At 38.0% G+C, this 24,627-nt stretch overlaps 1 protein-coding gene across 5 annotated transcripts in view; it reads left to right on the forward strand.

Annotated features, from left to right (window-relative positions):
- The window catches only part of SOX6 (SRY-box transcription factor 6), a 647,578-nt gene that overhangs the window by 532,317 nt on the left and 90,634 nt on the right, over window positions 1-24,627 (forward strand). For 3 of the 5 annotated variants that reach the window (XM_064288384.1, XM_064288383.1, XM_064288380.1), the window contains exons 10-12: window positions 12,735-12,884; window positions 18,533-18,758; window positions 22,649-22,839. In XM_064288384.1, the coding sequence (XP_064144454.1) occupies window positions 12,735-12,884; window positions 18,533-18,758; window positions 22,649-22,839 (567 nt within the window). The remainder of the gene's footprint in view (window positions 1-12,734; window positions 12,885-18,532; window positions 18,759-22,648; window positions 22,840-24,627) is intronic. The other 2 variants (XM_064288385.1, XM_064288381.1) reach the window with 1 other exon arrangement.

Genomic DNA, 24,627 nt, shown 5'->3' on the forward strand with positions numbered 1-24,627 from the left:
AAGAAGAAAATATTTTGCATTATTTCTTATCTAGTTAAGCTGATCTCTTAAAAAGTGAATTCAAAATGCATGTTTATCACTCTCCATATTTCTAGCAAATACATATTTAGCTTTAATATTAATATGAAATTTATATTTAGTAAATCTGTACATTTTTTCATGCATATGAATTTTGTTCATTAGGATGATTCTTGTGTTTAATCTTGCAGTCTGCTGAGAAATTAAAAACCAAGTTCAATTTAAAAACATTTGAACATTTTTAATAAACACTTTCATTTCCAACCTGCAACATTTGTTCTGTCCAGCAATTACAGTGAAAAAAAAATCGCATTTAGAAAATATTATGCTTTCTTTTATGCAATTCTGTTTTCCCCAATACATATTTTTAATACTTTAAATGACCTCCCTTTTTTGTCATTGTATATTTACACATGTTTGATTTAATTCTGTGTTGTTTTGGAGGCCATTATGAATGGAAATCAAAGAGGGTAGAAGCTGGGCAGTTGTGTAATATTTTTCAAGCAACAGCATCTGGTTCCTTGGCAGTCATTATGGGCCAAGGCAAGGCAGCACTGGCATGTCTCCAGGTTCTCATGTGGATATTGCAGAGGGATTTCTAGGTCTGCCATGTTATTTTATTGGTGCTTCCCGGAAACCCAGAAACTCAGAATGGAATCCAAGTCCTATTCATAGTTATAAGGGCTTCATAATCTGGCCCTCTTGCTATCTTTCTGACATGTGACCCTTTGCCCTGCTCACTCTGACCCAGACATGCTGGCCTCCTTGCTGTTCCTCAGACTTTCCAAGCACACCCTTGCCTCAGGACTTTCACCTAACTTTGCCTCTGCCTAGGATTCTACTCCCAGATAATGATATGAGTTACTCCCCCACATCATTCAGGTCTCTAATCAAATGTCCCCTTCTCTGAGTGTCTTTCCCGACCTCTCTGTATTTTAAAAAATCCTGCCGTATTAACACACCTGGTTACTTTCTATTTCATAGTCTGAGTTGTATATCTATGTGCTTATTTGTTGTCTTCTCGCCACCTCCTCAAGCCACTACTCACTTCTGTTTTCCCAAAACCTAAAATAGTACCTGGCTCATAGTTGTTGTCGTTAGATGCCCTGGAGTCAATTTTCGACTCATAATGACCCATGTGACACAGTAGAACTGCCCCCATAGGATTTTCTAGGCTGTAAAAAAAAAAAAAAAAAGTTTTTTTTAGTTTTTAATCTTTACAGGAGAGGAACCCTGGTGGTGCAGTGGTTAAGCACTGGCTTGCTAACTGAAAGATCGGCAGTTCAAACCCACCAGCTGCACCAGGAGAAAGAAGTGGCAGTCTGCTTCCATAAAGATTACAGTCTTGGAAACTCCACATGGCAGTTTTACCCTGTCCTACAGGGTTGCTGTGCATCCGAATCGACTTGATAGCAGTGGGGTGTTTTGTTTTTTAATCTTTAGGGGAGCAGGTGGCCCAGTCTTTCGCCTGTGGAGCTGCTGGTGGGTTCAAACCACCAACCTTTCAGTTAGCAGCCAAACACTAGGTTGCACCTGCAGGGCTCCTTGGCCCACAGAAGCCACTCAAATAATTTTTGAATGAATGGATGAAGGATTGAATGAATTAATCTTTTGGTTACAAAGAAATTCTGCTTTTAATTATTGGGAAACTAACATATATTTGTTTATTAAGCCAAACCACACCCATTACCGTTGAGTCGATTCTGATTGAAACTCAGCACACTTACTGAAAAATGTATATCTGTTCAAAACTTCCCTTTGACACCTATTTATGGGAACTGTCTTGTATGGTAGCTGTGAATCAGAATTGACTCCACGGCAATGGGTTTGGGGTATTGGTAGAATAAAGATGCACTCATTTAAGGTTTACCTGATGAGCTACAGCTTTGTGATGAAAGAGTTAAATAAGCGTTACAAATGCAAGCTGTACCACTTGGAGGACATTTAGAGTGCTGGATCTCTTCAGCATTGCCTGCCGCAGTTCATGGAAACAGAAGGAGAACAATCAGATCCATTCCATAATGCGGATTTCCAACTGCCTTCATTATCACCTCTTCAGAGGTCTTGCTTCAAGAACCCAATTACTAATTGTTTCAATGACTGAATTTTTATTTCTGTAAATAAGGCATTATATATTTACATATTTTACTTAGCACTCTGAGAGATGAGATTCTTGGAAGTAGCAGAGAGAGACTCTTTCATTAAAACTGTTGGAGGTTGTTTTGTTTGTTCTTAGTTATTTGCACTTGGGCAACTGTATTCCGTAAGGAAATGCTCTCCTGCATGCGGTGCAGTTTAAATGGTGCAACTGGAGAAGGATTTCCCACTGACTTTTTTGTAACAGAGGGTTCAGTGTTCTGTTACCTGATGGTCTCTAAATTTTAAAGGAAAAATTCCCTTTGCCTTTGACCTGACCCTCCCTCTGAATCTCTTTTCTATAGGTTCTTTTCTCCTCCATGCCCATCATATCTCTTCTGACTTAACTCCTTGTGCTAATGAAGGGAAGGCGGCTGCCCTTCATTAGCAATGAGTTAAGTCAGAGAAGTATGCTACCCAGTGGTTGGGAAAATCAGCAAGAAGATTTCTAGCCAATAAAACTCTTCTTTCAATTAATTTTTCTTTAGTTGACATTTTTGAGCAGGCTGCAGGGGATAATGAAATGAATTAAACAGGTCCTGGCTCTCCCTCCAGTGGCTTACAATCAAGGCTTGTCCGATCTTTTCGGTGGTTGTGGTGGAAAGGCATTTGGCAGAAGTCTCAAAGGGGGCAAAAATAGGTCTGCTCTTAACTGAGACAGATTTTTGGCCCTTGACATATATTTGCATAAACTTTAATTTAAAAAATCTGAAAACACCTTAACATGATTATAATAATTACCTTAACCTAATTACTATGGTTGCATTTTTAAATGTGTACATTTTAAAACAAATATTAAAATAAAATTCTGCAACATAAATCATCCTCAGGTGTCCAAGAGTTACTTCTCAAGCACATTTAGGATAACTCCCTCCTTTAATCCACAAAGAATCATGGAAAAACATCCATTTTATGTAATCCAACCCAAAAGCTCTGATAGAAAGTACAAATTCTGTTTGCAAAGAGTTGCCTAGAGAACAGAACACAAGGAGAAATGATTAAGTATGAATACTGGCTGGGGAAAGTAGGGAACCTGGGTTCTAGAGTTTTTCTACCTATTACCGGCTGATATCTTTGATAACTTTCCATCTCTGGACTTGAGTTTTCTTCATCTGTAAAGCAGAGGAGTTAGGTTGGCTGATGTTTAGAATTCTTTCTCCTGCTAATACTGTGTTATTTGGTGTTTCTTTGAGAGACAATCGGTCTCTTACATGGTGAACTTACGTGCTTATAGCTTCAAGAAGACAGAAACAAGGAAAGATGACCTCTATCTCTGGGTTCCTTTTAGAGAGGGTATGAGCAAGGTATACTAAAAAAAAGGGTATGGGGAGAAGTGATAGCAGTTCTGGGAAGATAGAGGCAAGAATGGAAGCAAACTGGTTTTCATTATCAGTGTTAACAAAGTATCTATTAAATGTCAGGCATTATGTTAGGTGCTAATGATATAAAGAAATATAAGACTCAGTTCTTCCCTTAAGTAGCTCAGAATTTGATGTGATAGATATGAAAACAAAGAGATTCCATAAAGTGCACAGGAAAGGAGGATGTGATATGGTGGCAGCACAAAGGATGCAGTGGTCAGATAAGACTTCAAAGAAGAGGCAATTTTCTAGTTGAGACTCAAAGGATGAGTAGAGTTATGAAATAAACAGGTAGAGTTAACAAGAAAGGAAAAAATATAGCAACGGAAAAATATGTAGGAGGGGCAAGGAGATGGACTTGGAAATGAACCTGATATGTGAGGAGTGAGAGTAGTAATTCTTCCTCTGTTTCATCTCTTACTTCCTGTCCCCACAGCTAATTTTCTTTGGTGTCAAATACTGGAAGTGTAGCTAAACAAGTACCTTCTATGCTGAAAACAAGGACTTCAGTTGTTTCCTTTCATAAAACAGCTATATTTCCTGGATCATTTTTTTGACATTGGAGGTTTATGAGAAGTATTTGTGATCTCTTTCAAATAATTATTTTTAACCTGTCTCCTCAGTCTGCAACAACTTGTAACTGACACACTTTCTTCCCTGTGCTGAACAAGCACTAAATCGGGCTGCTTAATTACCCCTGTCTCCGTTTCCACCTTCTCACAGCTGAACTTGTCCAGCTTTATAGCTTGCCTTACTTGGTAAGCAGAGGAGTGGTAGTCAGCATTGTTTTGAGAAGGTAACAAAACCCAGGATATGCCTGGAGAATTGAGCCAGGCTTGGGGTTTGGTGTTAGGCAGCATCAATCAAGTAAATAAAGGCATTCCCTTAAGGATGCCTCCTTTACCCTACTTGTTTTTTTTTTCCAGTTTCTCCACTGACCTGCTGATAGTCTCTGGTACATAAGAGCAGGGTCTGAATTAACCTGGGTAGCTGAGCTCAGGCAAGGACTCGGCTCCTCAGACCCAAAGCCGTTAGGTATTAGGTGGAACCACAGGAAATGGGGTAAATAGAGATGAGTTGCAATCTTTTGTTAGTGCTTATTGAACCTGTTTTTATAGAATATCATCTTTTCTTCCCTTTCTTTCCTCTTTCTCCACCAACGGACATGTTGTATTTGAGGGAGAGTTCCCCCCTCCCCCGGGCCAGATTCTGACAGACCACTTTAAAATGCCCTTTTTAATTGAGATGACAAAACACAGGAGAATTTACTCCAATGAGAATCAGTATGTGAAGCTGTGGCTGCTTTTTCACTGTTGGTTTTCATATATGGCATCGTGCTGGTGCCAATATAAAGCACCTGTCACTTTCCATTTTACTGAGTTCTCCTATTTCTACTCATACTCTTCTCTTTTCCTTATCAGTTTATTCAACATGTGTCACCACGGTATTTAAGGTGTTTGCTACTATACCTCAAAGCTTGGTTGGAGAAGGGAGTTGTTTAATCAGAATTATGCATTTACTCCTTCAAGGTGGTTGGTGGTAACATTAAGCCTTCTTTTTCCACTTGACGATTGTGAAATGCTATTTTAGAAACAGTAAAGGTATAAGACATCTGGAAATACAGTTTTCTCTTTGAGTGCTCAGTATAGCAGCCACATCAGAATCTCTCTTCTCCTTAGAAGGCCATCTTTGTGTGGTAGCTAGGAACAGGAAATGGGTTTCATTGTGATTCACAGTACAATTTAAAATAACGTAATTTTAGCATACAAAAAAGCAGAAAGAATGAAAAAACTTAAAAGTGAGACTACTCTAAAATGGCATAATAATTCATATCTCGTATAGTTATTTTGACAATTAAATGAAATAACTGTAAAATACCCAGCATAGTATCCGAATTAGTGCTCCACCCAAAACCCAGTGCCATCGAGTCGATTCCAACTCATAGCAACCCTATAGGACAGGGTAGAACTACCCCATAGAGTTTCCAAGGAGCGCCTGGTGACCTGCCGACCCTTTGGTTAGCAGCCGTAGCACTTAACCACTATGCCACCAGGGTTTACGAATAAGTGATCAGTATAGGTTTATTGAATTAACACACAAAGGAATGAGTGATAGTTGGATGACTGGTTATACGATTATGTGCATCATGGGATTTGAAAAAATAAAAAAGGCCATGAACCTTTTTTCTATGGCATTCTTCACTGGAGACCTTACATAATTTTATCATAGAAAGCAGATATAAAAATATATACTACACATTATGGTCAATATAGATACTGTGACACTACTCATATAATTTTACATCAGTTTGTCTATATTGTGTTAAAGCATGTCTGTCTTCCCAAATACAACAGTGACACAATGTATTTCCTAGGCCCTGCTCGTGATGAGCGCACGTACTCGCAGACACTCAAGAATTTCAAAGGCTGGTGTTGAATCTAAGGAGACTTATTTCTTTGTGTTCAATCTATGGAGAGTTAGTTACTAAAGTGTCATTAGAACCCAAATGAGGGATAGATGTATCTTTTAGGCTAATTTCAATACACAGAACTCTAGAAACACTATTAAACATGTCTATTTGTGGATATGTGAAATATTCATATGATTTTCTTAATCCAATTTATTTAAATGGTTGGTTAAGGAATCAGTGATAAAGCATGAAAAAGATTCCGTGTTTCTTGGTTTTAGTTCATCTCTCCTTCTAAATACCTCTTTTCTTGGGATAGTCTATAATTATTAATGCAGCCCATAAGACCCTACCCGCTCTATAGCCTCTTCTCCTCCACTCTACTCTGACTTAACAGTCCTGCCACATCAGTCATTTTCAAGTTTCTCAAAAACTCTACCTTCACTTCTACCTCAGAGCCATAATGCTTTTTGTTTCTGCTTTCTGGAATGTTGTTTATCAACTTGGATAGTTCTTATTCATTTAAAATGGTATTTCCATAAAGAAGCTATCTGACTCTTCAGATTATGTTAAGTACCTTTGTTAGATGGTCTCTTGACATCTGTACTTTTCTTTCTCAGCACTTATCCTAACCATTATTTCATAGCTGCTGGTCTAAATACTTATTTCATATCAGTTTCCCCTGGTAACACCTTTAAGGCAGGAATCATTTCTGAGTTGCTGGTTGTACCTCCAGTATTTAGCATAGTGCTTATTAATAAAAAAAGCGTTTAATGAAGATTTGTCATTAAACAAATTCGTAAATTCTGGAAATGTGCTTGAAAAGTTTGAGGTTGATTTTGATATATCAATTTCTGATTTAAATGATATCCTAGTAATGGTTGAGTGAGAGGAGACCTGGCTTCTTCTCCTGGCTCCTATACTAACTAATTGCATGATCTTGGGCAAACAATTTATAATCCCTAGACCTAAGCTCATCTGTAGAATGAGAAGGTCAGACAGACTAAATGATCTGTTAGGGCCCTTTCGCTTCTGTATGCTAAGTATGTTCGTTGTTCAGCTTACCAAAATTTTAATGCTGGCAATTCTGTTAAAACTGAACTAATAAGAAAAAGGGGCTTTTGAAAGCCATTAAATAAAGTAAAAGCATTTCTTTAAATGCTTCCATAAAATGAGTGATTTTATAATTTTGAAAAACACTTACCCAGACTCATTTATATATATATATATATATGCACTGTATGTCCTTTATATATCTTGAATAAAGAAATAATTCAGTATTCTGAATAATCACTGAGCATTTTTCAAAATGGAAGTGAAAAAATCTGCATTTACAAAACAGTCTTCACCGAAGTTTACATGTGTATGGGACTTTGGTTAAGCCTGTTACAAGCTTTACTACATTTTCTTTTTTATAACTTTAACTGTATTTGGGAATGAATATTCATTATTACCATCATTATAACTGTGAATTAAGATCGGAGAATGACACTTTTGTAAACCCTGATGTAATAGTTCATCAGAGTTTTCCTTCCTAAACTATTAGTATCCAAAGAGACATTCTAATTCATGCTATTTATTTTGCTTTATATCCTTTCAAAAAGGGATGCAGTAACAATTAGAGAAACTTTAGATTTGTTAGTAACTTGACTGAGAAGAAAAATTAGTACTATAATGTTGTTGTTTGCCATAGAGTCGGTTCTGACTCTTAGCGACCCTATAGGACAGAGTGAAACCGCCCCAAAGGGTTTCCAAAGCTGTAATCTTTACGGAAGCAGATTGCCATAGCTTTCACCTGCAGAGCTGCTGGTGGATTCAAACCGCCACCTTTTGGTTAGCAGTCGAGCACTAAACCATTGTGCCACCAGAGCTCAATTACTGCTCAAACAGTATAATTTGTGTTAGAAATGCAAAGTGTGAAATAGATCAGTAAAGCTAGCAGTTATTCAGCAGCTATCTAGTCAACATTTTAGCAAACGACTTGAAAAGAATAATTTCTTGTGAAACAATATAATTTAACTTGGAATGAACTTATTTTCCTTTTATTTTTTAAACTCCACACCATAAAATTATTACATATGTAATATATATGTATTCATATACCACTTCTATTGCCTCATTTATAGACAATATCTCACCTTCCTAACATCTAGTTATTTTATATAGTATGTCAATTCATTCAGAAAATATTGATTAGGTATCTTTTTTGAAAAACACCACTCTTTGTGCTAGGCATTCAAAAATAATTAAATTGAATGTGCCTTCAATAAGCTTACAATCCATTAAGCATGGTAAGACATATGTACATGTCTAAACACAGAGTTTTTTAAAAAAGTTATTAGCACCACAAGAAAGGTGCAGATCAGTTAGGATCTATATTGCACATCTCTTCCAGGGCTGTAAGCTTGGTCCAAGAATTTTATCTCTGAATCTTCCTCAGTTCCTAACACAAAGCTTGCACACAGAACACATTCAATTAATGTTAGCTTAGAAAATGTGCTATCTGTGAAATTGTTTCATAACTTATAACTATTTAATGAATGGCATTCTTATTATCAAAGTCAAATCTAAAGTTCTCCATCTGAGAAGCATAACAAAAACCAAACCAAACACGTTGCTGTCAATCCTCTCTCATGGCGACTCCATGTGTTACAGAATTGAACTGCTGCGTGGGGTTTTCTTGGCTGTAATCTTTAAGGAAACAGATTGCCAGGACTTTCTTTGGTGGTGCCACTAGGTGGGTTTGAACTGCCAACTTTTAGGTTAGAAGTTGAGCACAAACTGCTTGCACCACCCAGGGAGAAAAGCATGATACTTATACCTAAAACATGTTTTATTAGATAGAATATGAACATTTCTATTTTTCTGAGTGCCTTCTATCTTTTCACTGAACTTCATTTTCGATTTTTACTTCAGGGCTCATTCTACTAAATCTTATCTGATATCCTACTGTCCAGTTTACCCAGAACTGTATGTTTTATGGAATGTGGCTGTATTTTCCTTGCCTCTAATATATCAGTAATCACAACCCACAAGAATCAATTCTGAGGAATCTCAGAGTTTATGTGGTAAACTCTCTTAGGTACAACACACTGGAAAGAGGTATAAAATAAACGATTATCAAAACTTTAGAGGCAGCAATTAGTACTACTCTGTTTCTCAAAAGCAACTGTCTTGTTCAATCAATCTGAAGAATTACTGGATTTAGTCAGCTTTTTAAAAGAATAGATTTATTTCCAAAGATTTGTTTTTCTGCTTTTTTCACCTAATTGAAGTTCCCCGAAGAACTGAGCATTGACTTTCTTTTGATCTTTTGAATTACTTAAGTAAAATGAAAGCATAAATGATGTCTAATGACTCTCTCAACTCCAAGATTTCATGATTCTTTAACATTCACTAGTAGCACATGTTGCTCATGATACTAGCCACTGTATAGCCAACCTTTCTTCAACTCTCAACCATCACCCCTTCATTCAGTGTAAAACTTTCCTTCACTGATTTAATCCAAACAGGTATTTTTTATAAGCTTCACCTGTACCCCCCACCTTTGAAGGCACTTGGCTGAATTTCAGAGAAAAAGGGTACAAAAGAATAAAAAAGAAACAAAGATACCCCTTTTTTGCTCTAAGTTCTGGCAGTTTGACTGATTCTTACTTGCGAATTTTTCTTGCCACTGAGTCATTGCACATACAAAATTATGAAACTTTAATTTCTTTAGAGACTTGTTATATTAGAAAAATTGTTCCAAAGAAAGCAACAATCATGACATAAGCACATCTGGCCCTTGCAAATTATTCTTTATTAAGCTTTCATTTAATTACATGTGCTGAAACGTCTGTTTTTGATTACTGTAATTTTTTTTATTTGTCCATCTGAGTGATAGTAATGCTGGAGATTACATAGAAACCACCTGTTTTTTCTCTTTTTCTACTATGACGAAGTTTGAGCTGTTTTCTCTGTGTCTGATGAACCAGGAAGCTTTCTATTTACTATGATAGAAATGTGACTATCAAAGTAATAGCTTAATCTTGGTAAAAAGAAGAAAGTAAAATAATTGAAAGGAGTTTCCAAGCATTAAATAGTGTTAAGATTAGAGTACTTGACTTCTGGTTAACCATAGCAGATTGACACATTCATTTGTTGCCAGTTTTACCCAAAACCTAATAAATTGACGCTTAAGGATTAAAAGTGTAAACCTTCGAATACAACTAGAGAAGATTTAAAAAGAAATTGGAAGATGGGAAATGGATAGATTTGTAACTGTCTTAACAAAACAAAATCCCTAAATCTTTAAAGTGTAAAGCCAAAAAAAATCAAGCACAATTAGGAGCTGAACCTCTGAAATGCTTAGGAATTGAAGCCACCATGTGTCATTGAAGGCAGGTTTAAGAGGTTGAAAATAGATAATAAGGAACTATTAGATCTCCAGATTCCTCCTCAGCCTCATGCATCCAGGCAACTACCATCTCTGCCTCCCACTCCCCTCCCCAGTACACAACCTAACAGAGTACTGGAGGTTTATTCTCTTGAGAAATTGAACTTAATAGATTTTGTTCTTGGGAACATCAAGCATAGCTGAGAGTGGGTGATAGTGCCATTTTGAAAACAGAGAGGCTTCATGATAAACTAGACAGTGAGCTCCCACAGCGGCCTTCTCCTGCTTAGCACACTGAATGATGGCATACAAGCCTATACTCCAGCCAAGTTGGAAATTTGAAGATAGCTCTCTGGGAGAATGATCTAGGCCTAAAAGAAATGACCTACAGATATTGACACTTGTGGGCCCCCAATGAAATAGCTGACTGTCTGCATCATTACCTTATATTGAAGCCTACCAGTCAATAAGTCTACCTTGCATACTCAGACCTTCCAGTCAACTTTTGAATACATTGTGATTGTATAGGAGCCCTGGTGGTACAGTGGTTAAGAGCTATGGCTGTTAACCAAAAGATTGGCAGTTCGACTCCACCACCCGCTCCTTGGAAACCCTATGGGGTAGTTCTACTCTGTCCTATAGGGTCGCTATGAGTTGGGATCGACTCAATGGTAACTTTTTTTTTTTTTAAATGATTATAGATGTATTAAACAGGCAAGGAACACCAGATGCTTTAGAAAAGCCTCTAATATGAAAGAACTTAAACATCTTAGAAGAGAGACAACAATGCACAGAACAGAAAAATGTTAAAAACAAACTCCAAACCTGTAATTAATATTATCAAACAGAAAAGAGAACAAAAAATGCTATAAAAAGAAATAATCAGAAAATAAGAAAGTGCCCTTAAAGTTATAATAGCAGAAATTAAAAAAAAATTCATAGAAGGGTTGGAAGATAAAATTGGAAGAAAAAAATTGTCATAGAGTACAACAAAAGGTCAAAGAGGTAGCAATTAGGAGGAAAAATATGAAAATTAGAGCTCAATAATGAAATCCAACATTTATCTGATATGAAATCAAGAAGGGGAACAGAGGGGAGAAAATTATCAATGAACAACACCAAAACATTTCCTAAAATTGAAGGACATGAGTTTCCAATTAAAAAGGCTGACTGAGTGCCCAGAACAATTAATGTCAAAGAGTCAACAGAGGGACATCGTTGTGAAATTTCAGAACCTTGGGTATAAAGGGAAGACCTTAAGTGCTTTCAGAAACAGAAAATAGATTGCGAACAAAGAATCAGGAAGCAGAATGACATCCAAAAAAGCCAAACCCATTGCCATCGAGTCGATTCCGACTCATAGTGACCCTATAGGACAGAGTAGAACTGCCCCATAGAGTTTCCAAGGAGCGCCTGGCGAATTTGAACTGCAGACCCTTTGGTTAGCAGCCATAGCACTTAACCACTATGCCACTATGCCACTTAACCACTATGCCACAAGCACTTGTAAAACTATGTACAAGAATTACATTTTGATAAAAATTAAAATTATATAAAAAGAGGGTGGCCCATTTGTCTTTCAATCTTTGGCCCTTATTCAGATAAATCAACATATTTTGGGGTTGACAATTTAAAGATTTATAATGTCAGGTAGCCTGCTTATCATTTCTCAGGGAAGAGAAACCCTTTAAAGCTGAGCAGATAGAATGAGTAAGCATATCATTGGTTTGTTAAAGAGAAACCCCGGTGATCTGCTCTTGGATATAAAGAAAGCACTTTATCGCCTGTTTGGGTTACGAATTAAGTAGGCAGCTCCTGTGCTGGGAAAATGAAGCTTGATTCCCCCCCACCCCCCAAAAAAATCTGGCCATATTCAGTTGAGAATTGTGTTATATGCTGCCTAGAAATAAGGTCCCAGGGATCTTAGGGGGCAGCACTCTTACGATGCAGAAGGATCAGCTTCCCCAGGGAAGCTTGGCCAGTACGAAATAGGAAAGATGTGGTTCTTTCAGGAGTCCCTAGAAAAGTTCAGGGTAAAGTTTCTTAGGTCATGAGTATTAAAATGACATAAATGGTCATACCAAAAAAATTAAAGAATGTTTTACAAACAAAGGCATCGAAAAGAATTTTTAAAGACCATTTAGTCAAATTCCTTTTTCTACAATGAAAAAACTGAGTTCTAGAGAGGTCCTTTGTCTAGGGTCGTAAAGTGGTTTCTAGAAGAACCAGGAACAGAACCACGGCTCCCATACCATTGTTCTTTCTCTCTGTTGTATTACGTGGTCTCTCTCATTTTCATCTTTAAAAAAAAAAAAAAAAAAAACAGTGAAATTGCAAGACTGTCAGAGAAATAATTATCTAACAATATGGTAAGTTTTTTGAAACTCCATTTCAGCTGCATTTAAAGAGATCAATGTTTGTCTTCTCTGTTTTGCAGCAGCTCTATGCAGCTCAGCTGGCCAGCATGCAGGTGTCACCTGGAGCAAAGATGCCATCAACTCCACAGCCACCAAACACAGCAGGGGCAGTCTCACCTACCGGGATAAAAAATGAAAAGAGAGGGACCAGCCCTGTAACTCAAGTTAAGGTACTTGCTTTGCAGGATTGTGGAAACAGTTTGGAAAATAGCATCACAAGAAACGTAGTGAACCAGTCTGTATTGAGAATAAACAGCAGGAAGCATACCAACATAAAAGGAACCCCAAAATGCTTCTCTTTATGGTAAATTTCATGATTGAGCATTGAGAAACAGGTGTTTCCCTTTTGATAACAATAGTGCCATATTCTGAGATCTTTACGTAAATCTGCACACTCACTTCTCAAGAGTTTTTTCCCTTTGGATTCTGGCTTTTATTTTTTTAATGTTCATTGGCATAAATGGCTGTGGTTTTATTGCCACTTTTTGTCATAGACTTGTGACACTTCTCTCCATGTTCTTTAAAGAGGTAGAGAGCCAACTTACAGTACCAGAGATGGAGGATCTCAAAACCTTAGATTTAAAAAAGGGGACAAGGAAGAATCCAATGCAGGACTTTATATATAGTGAATGAAGCCCTCACCTTAAACAATATTTATAAATATGGGCTCTGAGGGATGAGTAGTGGCATTACCTAGTCATAGTTTTAATGATATAGTTGTAATAGGATAAGCAGGCTCTCCCAAGTTACGGGAGGGGCATTAATAAATGCTTTTCTGCACTTATTTTCAGTGCCTTGAAACTAGACAATTAGGAAGCACTTGGAGCAGAGGGAAACAGATGTACCATTCCAACTTAGCGCTGCAGCTGGTGCCTATAGGTGGTACCAGTTGGTTTTCATGATTGCCTTTGTTTCCTAGGAGCCCTGGTGGCACAGTGGTTAAGTGCTCGGCTGCTAACCAAAAAGGTCAGAGTTCGAATCCACCAGCTGCTCCTTGGAAACCCCATGGGTCAGTTCTACTCTGTCCTGTAGGGTAGCTCTGAGTCGGAATTGACTCGATGGCAGTGGGTTTGTTTGTTTTTTGTTTCCTATGTTGAATTACTAAATTCAAACAGTTCAAAGAAACATTTTTTTTTTTTTTAATAAATTGACTTATCTACTTGGAGGGGCATGCTAAGCACACAGCTTTTTATTGTAACATTCCAAAAGTACTGCGTTTGGAAAAACTTTACAATTATCAGATCTTCGTGTAGGAAACATCAAGGCAAACAAAATTCAGCATTGGATACTATAAAACCAGTGAAATTGTTTTACTTCTCAAAATTTGTAGATAGGAATTTTGAGATTTTAGGAAGTCTTTTAAAAATATGGATTCCAAATACTGAAGATCAAAAAAGTAAACATCATTAATAAGAGAGTTCTGTTTCTGCTCCTACCCAAAGGATTTAGTTTAATGTCACTGATGCTTTTAGATTCTCCAAAGAAGTAGATGAACAGTTATGTTTTGTTGTTAGAAATATTGAGATATGACAAGAGTTTATATTCATAAGACAGCATTACTTATGGAAACAACCCTATCTATTTTGTGTTTCAAATAATTTGTGAAAACACATCAGAATACTACAACTCAAACTAAGGCATTTTGTTTAATCATAGTTGTTAGAGTCTGAGCATATCATACATCAGTGACTTAGGCTATTGAGTATTAAATATTTTAACATGAAAAAGTCTTTTTGTATGTGAGTTGGCCAAATGGAACTGTACCAAACCAAGTCTTTACTGGATGAGTAAAATGTTCCCTGGTTAAATTCAAGTTTATATCTGCTTTTACCATTCCAGCTTTGTGGGCCAACTGAATTTTATTACTCACTTGACCACATGCAGATTCTTAGGGAATGCTATATATAATTTGACTTGACTTTTTGTTTTATGTTAATAACAAAAGAAACATTTCTTATACTCATTAGATTGTTTATTGTATGTGTGGGTAAAAATATATAGACCAAGACACAATCAAATGTTTTAAATAAAAACGAATAATATCTCCTGTGTATTATTGACAAAGTTCTAAGAATAATCTCATAGTTTGTTAATTGAAAGAATTGTAGTCACCAAAATCTCTCAGGGTTTCCTCTATACTCATTGCTTTATGTCTGTGTGTAACACGACCACTCATTTGAAATTCAAACATTACATAGGGCATAGTTGGCTGAAGGAAACAAAAATAAGCTTGGTTGGTCTTATGTCCTTTTTCTCCCAGAATTTTTAACTACTATAAATGTCAAAATCAGAAAGTCAAATGCCTCTGCTCAAATTTCACTTGTACCACTTTTACTAGGTGCACAATCTTGGGCAAGTTATTTAATTATTTCAGCCTTAGTTTTCTCCTCCGTAAAGGCAGAGTTAATATTATTATGGGTCTTAAATGAGATAACATACCCCATAGCATATAGTGAGGATTTCAGAAATGTTAGTGGTGGTAATGGTGATGGCAGTAAAGGATCTGGCAGTGGTGGCGATGGCGGTTGTGAATGAAGTATATGGTTGTGTACTGAGAGAGAGCCTAACACCTAGAGGACTTCCGCTTTCAATCATAATGGAGGAACAGAGATCAGACTTACCCTCCTGGCTTAAACAACTAAAACTCAGGACAAAATATATAAGGTGATGGTTTTCAGACACTTGACAATAGAACAGTGATACCTGAGAGAAGGGAAACAAAATGAGCACTACAGTTGTGGCAGCTTACTGTCTGTTGGGTGTTTTCAGGTAACAGTGCAGGGAGGGGTACCATATAGAGCTTGGCAATGTTCCTGAATAGAAACAGTGTTCAGAGTTTAGGGATGCTGAGTGGATAGAATCTGTGAGGCAGAATACCAGAGAGGAGAGAACTGCGCAGAGAGAGAGAGATTGCTGAAAATCTACAGAAGATTCCCCTGAGTCTTTAGCTGAGTATTGATCCACACCTGCATACGAGGAAACTAGCTGAGGCCAGGGAACAAACACTAGAATGTAGCAGGCAAAACAATTGCAAAATTCACAAGTGACTGGAAATAGTTTTTATTCTTATTAACCAGAGTAGAAAGATCTCCTGACATTTAGGCATCAAGTAGAGTTTCCAGAAGGATATTACCTCAGTAGTGAAGCCAAATTAGCCTTAGATCGATGGTTATTCTGGACTTACATAACCAAACTTAAAAGTAAGCCTGTTGTTGAAAGCTGTCTTAGAAATGGTTCCAGATTCATGGTGACCCATGTGTTAGACAGTAGGACTGCTCCATTGATTTTTCTTGGATGTAATCTTTACAGAAGCATTTCCCAGGCCTTCTCTTCTACAGAGCTGCTGGGTGAGTTCCAACTGCCAGCCTTTAGGTTAGCAGCCGATCTCAAACCATTTGTATCACCCAGGCTCCTAAGGTAAGCCTAGAAAGGGTCCAATTGTTCTACATTTCAGAACAAAGTCGGCAGATATTTAAAGAAATACATAAAACTCCACTGAACTGTAAAATTCACAGTATGTGGCATCCAATAATTGCCAGGCTTGCAAAGAAACAGGGAAATATGAACAATAATAAGGAGAAACATTAATCAATAGAAACAGACTCTGACTCCAAAATAACACAGTTGATACAATTAGTAGATAAAGATAGTCAAAACAGCTATTATAGGAGACTTCTGGCTATAGCCAAGTGAGGAGGTAGGCAATTCTGAAAATGGCACATATAAAACTGGAAAAAATTGACACAAGCACTCAGCGTTCTGGAAATTGACCAAAGGCATACAACGATCTGAGAAACATTTATGCTTCTTTTGTGTAAGGCAAGTGGTAATCTATGGCATTCTTGTTTAGGGCTGTTCTTATTCCTCCTAACCCGAGGCTTGCTTTGCACAAGGTTTCTGTCAGGCCAGGACAACCTGTGAGGAGCCCCAGCTACCCTGCGTGGTGGAAGGGAGTTGGTAGGCGATGCCCATGCCCACACCCAGTCCCAGTGGTATTGTTGGTGGAAGTGGCAATCATTGCATTATAGAAATAAATAGCATCATATTCAAGACTGGAAAAAAAAGAAAAAAGCAGTTGCTATATACTCCCTGTGTTCAAGAAGGTAGAGGAAAACATGGGGATGATAAGCAAGGCATTAAAGACCTAAATTGAACTTGAGAAATGAAAAAACACAATGCTTGAGATGAAAAATACACTGGATGAGATTAACAACAGGTTAGACCTTACACATGAAAAGATTAGTGAACATAAAGATGTAGCAATAATAATATCTAGGGCATGATTGCATTATCAAACAAATGACTTATTTTCTCTGGCAGTCTAATAGAAAAAACCTCTGGCAGTCTAGTAGAAAAGGGGCCTGGAATTTGGAGTCTGATAAACTAGAATTGAAATTCTGCCCCTCCGTTTACTACCTGTGTGGCTTTGGACAGTGATTTTATCACTCTGACCCCCATTTTCTCATTTGTAAATTTAGAATAATACCGGCAACCTCATAGTTATTGGTGGTTAAATGAGCTGACGGGTATTAAAATGCTGAGTACGGTGCTTGGTACATAATTGTCCCTCTCTGCATTTTATTTTTATTTTCTCTTTCCCATCCTCCTTCCCTATTATTTTCTGGTTTCCCTTTTTGTTCCCTATTCATCAATGGTCCTTAGTAGTGGAAGAGACTTTAGAGATCATCTAGTGTCAGACCCCCGTTTTACAGATGAAGAAACTGAGCCCCAGTGAGGTCTGATGTTTACCAAGGGGAAGAATGTTCTGTTTCCAAGCTCTACTGTATGTTTGAAACAGTAACATTGAAAGCAAGTTTTCTGTGACTTCTCAGAAGCAAAATGGGAATTAACATTTGCTGGCAATTTTATTTTAGAGCATAATAATGCTGATCTTAAAACCGAACATTTAAATGAATATGCTGATATTACAACTGAATTTCTAGAATGAGGAAAGTGTTGTTATGAGTATTTTATAGCAGGAGAAATGAGACAAAATAAAGGCTAGAGCTTAGCTTTCAAGCTCCTGGCTAAACTAGAGTTACAAGCCAGATATTTGAATACTGGGCTCAGTGAAGAAAGACATGCTGTCTTAAAATAGACATTCTGTAAATATATGTAGCAAAGAATTTGAAGAAGCATCACTTTAAACATGAAAAATAAATCGTGTATAGCATGGTATGTAAAATGTAATTATAACGTGTGCTTTCCCTTTGCAAAAATTAATTTTAAACATGAATAGGGAACCAGAATGTAGACCATAAAGAGTGCCCACACCCAGAAAGCCACATAGAAGCCGTGCTGTGGCATGCGGCTTCCTGGGCAGGGACCCAGGAGATCAGAAGAAGGTTCTCCGTGTTTCCATTTTTAAAGTACTTGCAATTGTTTGATTTAAAATATATATTAAAAAATTAGCTGCAGAGCCTATTTATAGTTCCAGGAACTTTTCAGAGAGAATCACACAAAAGCACTACAGAGCTGCTGAAATTTTAAATAATTCTTTGTAAATGCCCTAGGTTAATTTAGATCCCTGAAAACACATTAGGAAATTAAGCTGTAATGTGAGCTAATTCAGATTTTAATTTGGCAAAAAGAATGATCCAACTACACAGTTAACATAAATAGAAGCATAACACAGGGAAATTAATGAGGTTTCCTTCCGATCAATCTTCAAGGAGGTAGATAATTAGCTTCTTTTGTTATTATTGTAGGAGAACGTGGCATTGTCTCTGAGGTGTAAAATAACTGTGGCTTAGTAAGTGATAATGTGCTTCATTTGTCTTTCTTTTTTAAAATAATTATTTATGTTAAACTCTTGTAGGATGAAGCAGCAGCACAGCCGCTGAATCTCTCATCCCGACCCAAGACAGCCGAGCCTGTTAAGTCCCCAACTTCGCCCACCCAGAGCCTCTTCCCAGCCAGCAAAACCAGCCCAGTAAATCTGCCAAACAAAAGCAGCATCCCCAGCCCCATTGGGGGAAGCTTGGGAAGAGGATCCTCTTTAGGTAAATGGAAAGGCCAACACCAGGAAGAGACTTATGAATTAGGTAAAAGAAAGCAAACCCATTTAGTGATGACTAATCCTTGTTTCCAAAGTGTTACTGAGTAAAAGATAATAGTCTTATCTTTTCTACTGAAACCTAACTGATTTGGTATCTTGAGTGATTAGAACTTTTGGAAAACATCATAATATAAACCCTGCTAGGATGGCGGGTTCTTTAGATTGTGATTAGTTAGATCCAGCAAGCCATAGACAGGAACAATGCCTCCCCACTGAAGTAACTCTAGGCAGACCAGATTGACCATAAGCCCTCCAGCAGCTTAAGGACCTGATCCCAAAGCTGCCTGCCAAAAGTTCAAAATTTCTTTGAAATTTTATATTTTCTTTCTTAAGTGTATGTGAATTTTACATCTTATCCCATATTAGTTTTGCATTAAAACAAATATGACTGACACACTTCAATGGTATAATGTGAAATAAAATTGTTATCTAGGAAGAAATGTCATAACGGTCCTCTGGCTTCTTGCAAATGCTGCGATGTGATCCTGGAGAAGTTATTTAATATTTTTTAAATATATTTTGGGTTTTAGGTGAAAGTTTATGCAATAAATTAGGTTCCCATTTAACAATTTTTATACAAATTGTTTCATGACTTTGGTTACAATTTTCAAAATGTGTCAGCATTCTCATCATTTCCATTCTATTTCCATTGATCTAGCTTCCCTTCTCCACCTTGCCTCCTCGTCTTTGCTTTTGGGTGAATGTTGACTGGTCTCATATAGTTGATTGTTTAAGGGAGCACATTACTCACGGGTCATGTTGTTTATTTTATAAGCCATTCTATTATCTGGCTGAAAGGTGACCTCCAAAAGTAGCTTCAGTGCCAAGTTCAATGGGTATCTTAGGGCGATAGTTGCAGAGGTTCCTCTAGTCTCTGTCAGCCCAGTAGGTCTGGCCTTTTTTTAGGAATTTGAATTTTGTTCTACATTTTTCTCCCATTCTCATCATTTCCATTCTATTTCCATTGATCTAGCTTCCCTTCTCCACCTTGCCTCCTCATCATTGCTTTTGGGTGAATGTTGACTGTTTGGTCTCATATAGTTGATTGTTTAAGGGAGCTCATTACTCACGGGTCATGTTGTTTATTTTATAAGCCATTCTATTATCTGGCTCAAAGGTGACCTCCAAAAGTAGCTTCAGTGCCAAGTTCAAAGGGTATCTTAGGGCGATAGTTGCAGAGGTTCCTCTAGTCTCTGTCAGCCCAGTAGGTCTGGCCTTTTTTAGGAATTTGAATTTTGTTCTACATTTTTCTCCCATTCTAACTGGGACCTTCTATTGTATCCTTGGTCAGAATGTATTTAATATTTTTGTACAGTTTCCAATTCTGTGAAATGAGATTATTACCTAGTTCATAGTTGCTTATAAGGATTAAAAGAGAAAAAATACATATAGATTTCCTAGTACAGTGTTTAGCACATAGAAATCATGCAATAAAAGATTGTGGAATGAATACCAACTGAGAGAGAGAGAAATCCTGAGACTGCTTCTCAGCTAGGAGCCTTGATGGCACAGTGGTTAAGCACTCCGAAGCTAACCAAAAGGTTGGCAATTCAAATCCACCAGCCTCACCATGGAAGAAAGATGTAACAGTCTGCTTCCATAAAGATTACACCCTTGGAAATCCTATGGGCAGTTCTACTCTGTCCTATAGGGTTGCTATGAGTCGGAATTGGCTCAAAGGCAATGGGTTTCGATTTGGCTTCACAACTGGAGAGTGCCAAATAAATACAAACCTTAGTGTTACTATACTCTTTAAATCTTTTAATTTTCAATAAGGATGCAGATTCAGAGGGTTTAAGGTCTGAGCTGTTGGCAGCATGGGGACTAGAAGTAGAATTTCTTTGCCATATTGTCTTCCTTGTGTTATTAAGCCCTGGAGCCTGAACTATTTATTATAATAAAGAAAATAATGTGTAAGTATAGCCACTTACAGTTTAAAAATATTCTTGCCCATTTTATCTCCTTTGATTTTCACAATAATCCTATGAGTTAGGTAGTGTATTATTGTTATTATTACCCTTATTGTAGAGATAAAATAAATTATAGTCCTTGTAATGACTTGCCCACCACTGCCATGTAGTTGTTAATTAGCAGGGCCAGGACTGGAATCCAGGTCCTCTCACACACAATTCAGTGTTCTTTTGTGAAGTCGTAGTTGGAATGTTTGCTGAACTGTGCTTGAGTGGAAGTGAATCTGAATCTTAAGATAGGGAAATGTAAATCTTTCTCATTGAAATGTAGGACATTAGGATCCATGCAGCAGCCTATTCTCCTTTTGAGTCAGGATGCAGAGGTTTTCACCCCAAGTCAGTGGTATTTGTGTGGGAAGGACAAGAAGTGAATCATTTTCAGCCTGTGAATAGGAAGACTATTCCTTGGCTGGGTTGTTGGAAGTTGTGAGATGAGAAAAAACTCCAACCTAAGGATAAAGAATAGGTTCGACCTTGAAATAGCCCTGCTTTAATCTATTGCTGAATTTTGTTTGGAAAGCATTTGTTTGCTGTGCTGAGCATCGTGAGGGACAAAGATGACCATGTTACAGGGCCGTTCTTATGGAGCTTACCCTCCTGCAGAGCATGTTTCTGAGTCCCGAGCTAGCAGTGGGCTGAAGGAATAGCACCTGTACTTGGATAGCACTCTTGTCTGTAAATTTTTGGATAGACATGGTCTTTTTATCTGAAAAATTCCAGAACAAGAGATGAGGTTTCTATGTGCTAAAAAGTGACTATTTGACTGTAAAAGTTTTCCATAGATAAACTTCTGAGTTTTTTCCAAACTCAAATGCATGTGCGCATTCACTGTGCATACATAGACGTGTGGTGTGAACTTGATTCTAGTTTGGTTTCCCCTGTCCTGTCTATGCACACGCACGCACACACACATGCACACTCTGAAATGCTCACACACAACTAAAAATGAGGATCAAGTTAAACCTTCCACAGCAGCTAATAAATCAATTAGTAAAAAATTGCTCTTTTTGTTTAAAGCTAGAAAAACTTATCCAAAGTATTAATCTTACCTAAAATAAAATGGAAGATATAGAGAAGATTAGTTGGTTTAATTTTGAATGTTTCTCTCTGTGTTGCATAGACTGTAAGGAAAGTAAATGTTTAGTTTCACTTTATTTGAAGCTTAGTACTTATGTGAAAACTGTTCCCACGCACACAGCCTCCTTATCATAAAGATAGGGCGGTGGGAGCAGTGGGTGTCCAGGGTGGGGGTGGGGAGTGGGTTGTGGTTCTCTTGGTAAATAACTAAGGCAGCCTGATGAGCAGGATGCTTCATTAGCCAGCTAGTGATTGGAGAATGGAGAGTGTGGTGTATTCTTTCCCGCCCCCTCTCTCCTGTGGCGGACGTAGGAACACACAGATATGGATGTGGAACACACAGGTTTCTTCTGCTAGGCCAGAAACAGCTTTTCTACATTAGCACAGCAAATGTAACAGGTAGCTGGGACAGATATCTCCCCCCACCCCCCCACCAACCTGCCCCCTTCCTCCCTACGACTCTCTCCCAGAGGAGGCAGAATGGCACACCATTGTAAGACACAGGGAGACCAGTATCTCCCCCTACTCTACACGCAATTGGAATGTAGGAACCTTTATGGGGGGGTGGGTGGGTGGGAGGGTGAGGAGGTGGGTAGGCAGAGCCTAAATAAATTGGAGTGGTGGGGTGTCCTCCAAGGGCTAAAGAAACAGCACAACTTGGTTGCCCTGGCTTTCTGTGCTCTGTGCATAGTATTGCCTAGTTTTCTTAATAGCAGATGTGTCCCTTCCTTGTCAGAGAATGCAGCATTCTACAGGGGAGTGCAGAGTAGGAGAACTTTTTACGAGTCTAACCTCACAAGCCCACTAATAAAGCTTCCTGTATACACAGATATCCTGTCCAGCCTCAACTCCCCTGCCTTGTTTGGGGATCAGGATACAGTGATGAAAGCCATTCAGGAGGCTCGGAAGATGCGAGAACAGATCCAGCGGGAGCAACAGCAGCAGCAGCAGCCACATGGTGTTGATGGGAAACTGTCCTCCATGAATAGTATGGGTCTGAACAACTGCAGGAGTGAGAAGGTAAAACTTGCTTCCCTTCTTCACTGGCTCTGCTAGACCCATTTGGCTCACTGTATCTGGCTCTTTCTAGGCTCCCAAGCTTCAATCTACAGCCAAAGAATTGTGCTTCTAGCTTGAGGGCTGTCTTGTGTTTTATTCAAATCTCTCTTGTATTACATTCAAGCATTACTACAGATAAACAAACACACTCAGCCGTTTCCCACTTAGTTGAGTTCCCTCCCAGGCACCCAGCCTACCTGCCAGTTAGTGTATTTCTTTGTCACATTCCAAAATATTTAGAAGTATCTCATAATAAACGGGATATATGAGTTTATTAGAATAAGAATAGAAGAGAATATTAAAAAAGAAGTATATATGCTCAGCATGAAGACTAGTATGTTTACTATGACTCAGCATTAAATTTAACACTAAGCTTCCTACCAACCAGAGCAAACAAATCAAAACAAAATAATTTACAAAATATATTAATTTATTTTTAGTTTCAGCAAATTATTAATTGCATGCATATTATATGACAGACACTGTTCTAAGCATTGGGAAGATAGCAGTGAACAAATCAGACAACAGTCCCTGCTCTAATAGAGCTTACATTCTAGTAGAGGAACACAGACACTGAAGAAATAAATGAGCAATGTAATAAAGGAGCCCTGGTGGTACAGTGGTTAAGCGCTCAGCTGCCAACTGAAAGGTCAGCAGTTTGAACCCACCCAGCGGCTCCGCAGGAGAAAAGATCTGTCAGTCTGCTCCTGTAAAGATTTATAGCCTTGGAAATCCTGTGGGGCAGTTCTACTCTGTCCTGTAGGGTCGCTATGAGTTGGAATTGACTTGAAGAACACAACAGCAAAATGTCAGGAGGGGAATAAACACTACGAGGAAAATCAAAGTAAGTTAAGGGAATAGAGTGTTATGGGGTTGTTATTTTAAAGGGGATGGTAAGGACTCTCTGAGGAAGTGACATTGAATAGAGATATGAATGAAGCAGTGTTGCAGGCCACACGAGGGGCAGGAAGAAGAGCATTCCAGACGGTAGGGACAATGAGCATAGAGGCCCTTAGAGTGTAAGCAACAAGGAGGCCAGTGTGCCAAGAATGGCACAGAGAGGGGAAAGCGGTGGGAAATGAAGCAAAAATGGTAGCCTGGGGCAGAGCATATTAGACCCTGTAGTCCCTGAAAGGCTTTGCATTTTATTCTGAGTGTGATGGGAATTTTTAGAAGGGTTTTGTCCACGGCATTGATGTGATTTGATTCCCATATAAAATAATCATTCTGGCCATTGTGGGAAAACAGACTATAGGAGGCTAAGAATGGAAACAGGGAGACCAACTGAAAGGCTATTGTAGTAGACTGGGTGAAATTCTGATTATCTAAGAGGATGAAACATGCCAATTTTTCTTTTTTAAAGAGTGGTAAATATTTTCCCAGTGCTAAGTTCTGAGAAATTTATTTTTACATGAGAACTTACATAGGAACAAAATGAGTGGTATGATGGAAAATGTCTTTGGTAACAATTTAAGAGTAAATAAAAAAAATTTTCCATTCATACATTTATTCAGTAAAGGCTGAGAATATAACTCTTTTAAGTTAGGAACAATAGCCTCCTTTTTGTTTCAGTCCTTGCTTAATTCTAGCATGGGTGCTATGCTAGAGGCTCCAGTCTTCAGAATAAAACTTGTAGTTTCCCAGATTCCTAATACGATTTTTAAAGTAGCCTGTGGAAGAAGTCAGAAGGGCAGCATGTGGTCATGTGTACTATTACCCAAGCATTTGGAGGCATAGCCCTAACCAGAG

The sequence above is a fragment of the Loxodonta africana genome, chromosome 7 (assembly GCF_030014295.1).
Source record: "Loxodonta africana isolate mLoxAfr1 chromosome 7, mLoxAfr1.hap2, whole genome shotgun sequence".
In the NCBI taxonomy this organism is placed as follows: Eukaryota; Metazoa; Chordata; class Mammalia; order Proboscidea; family Elephantidae; genus Loxodonta; species Loxodonta africana.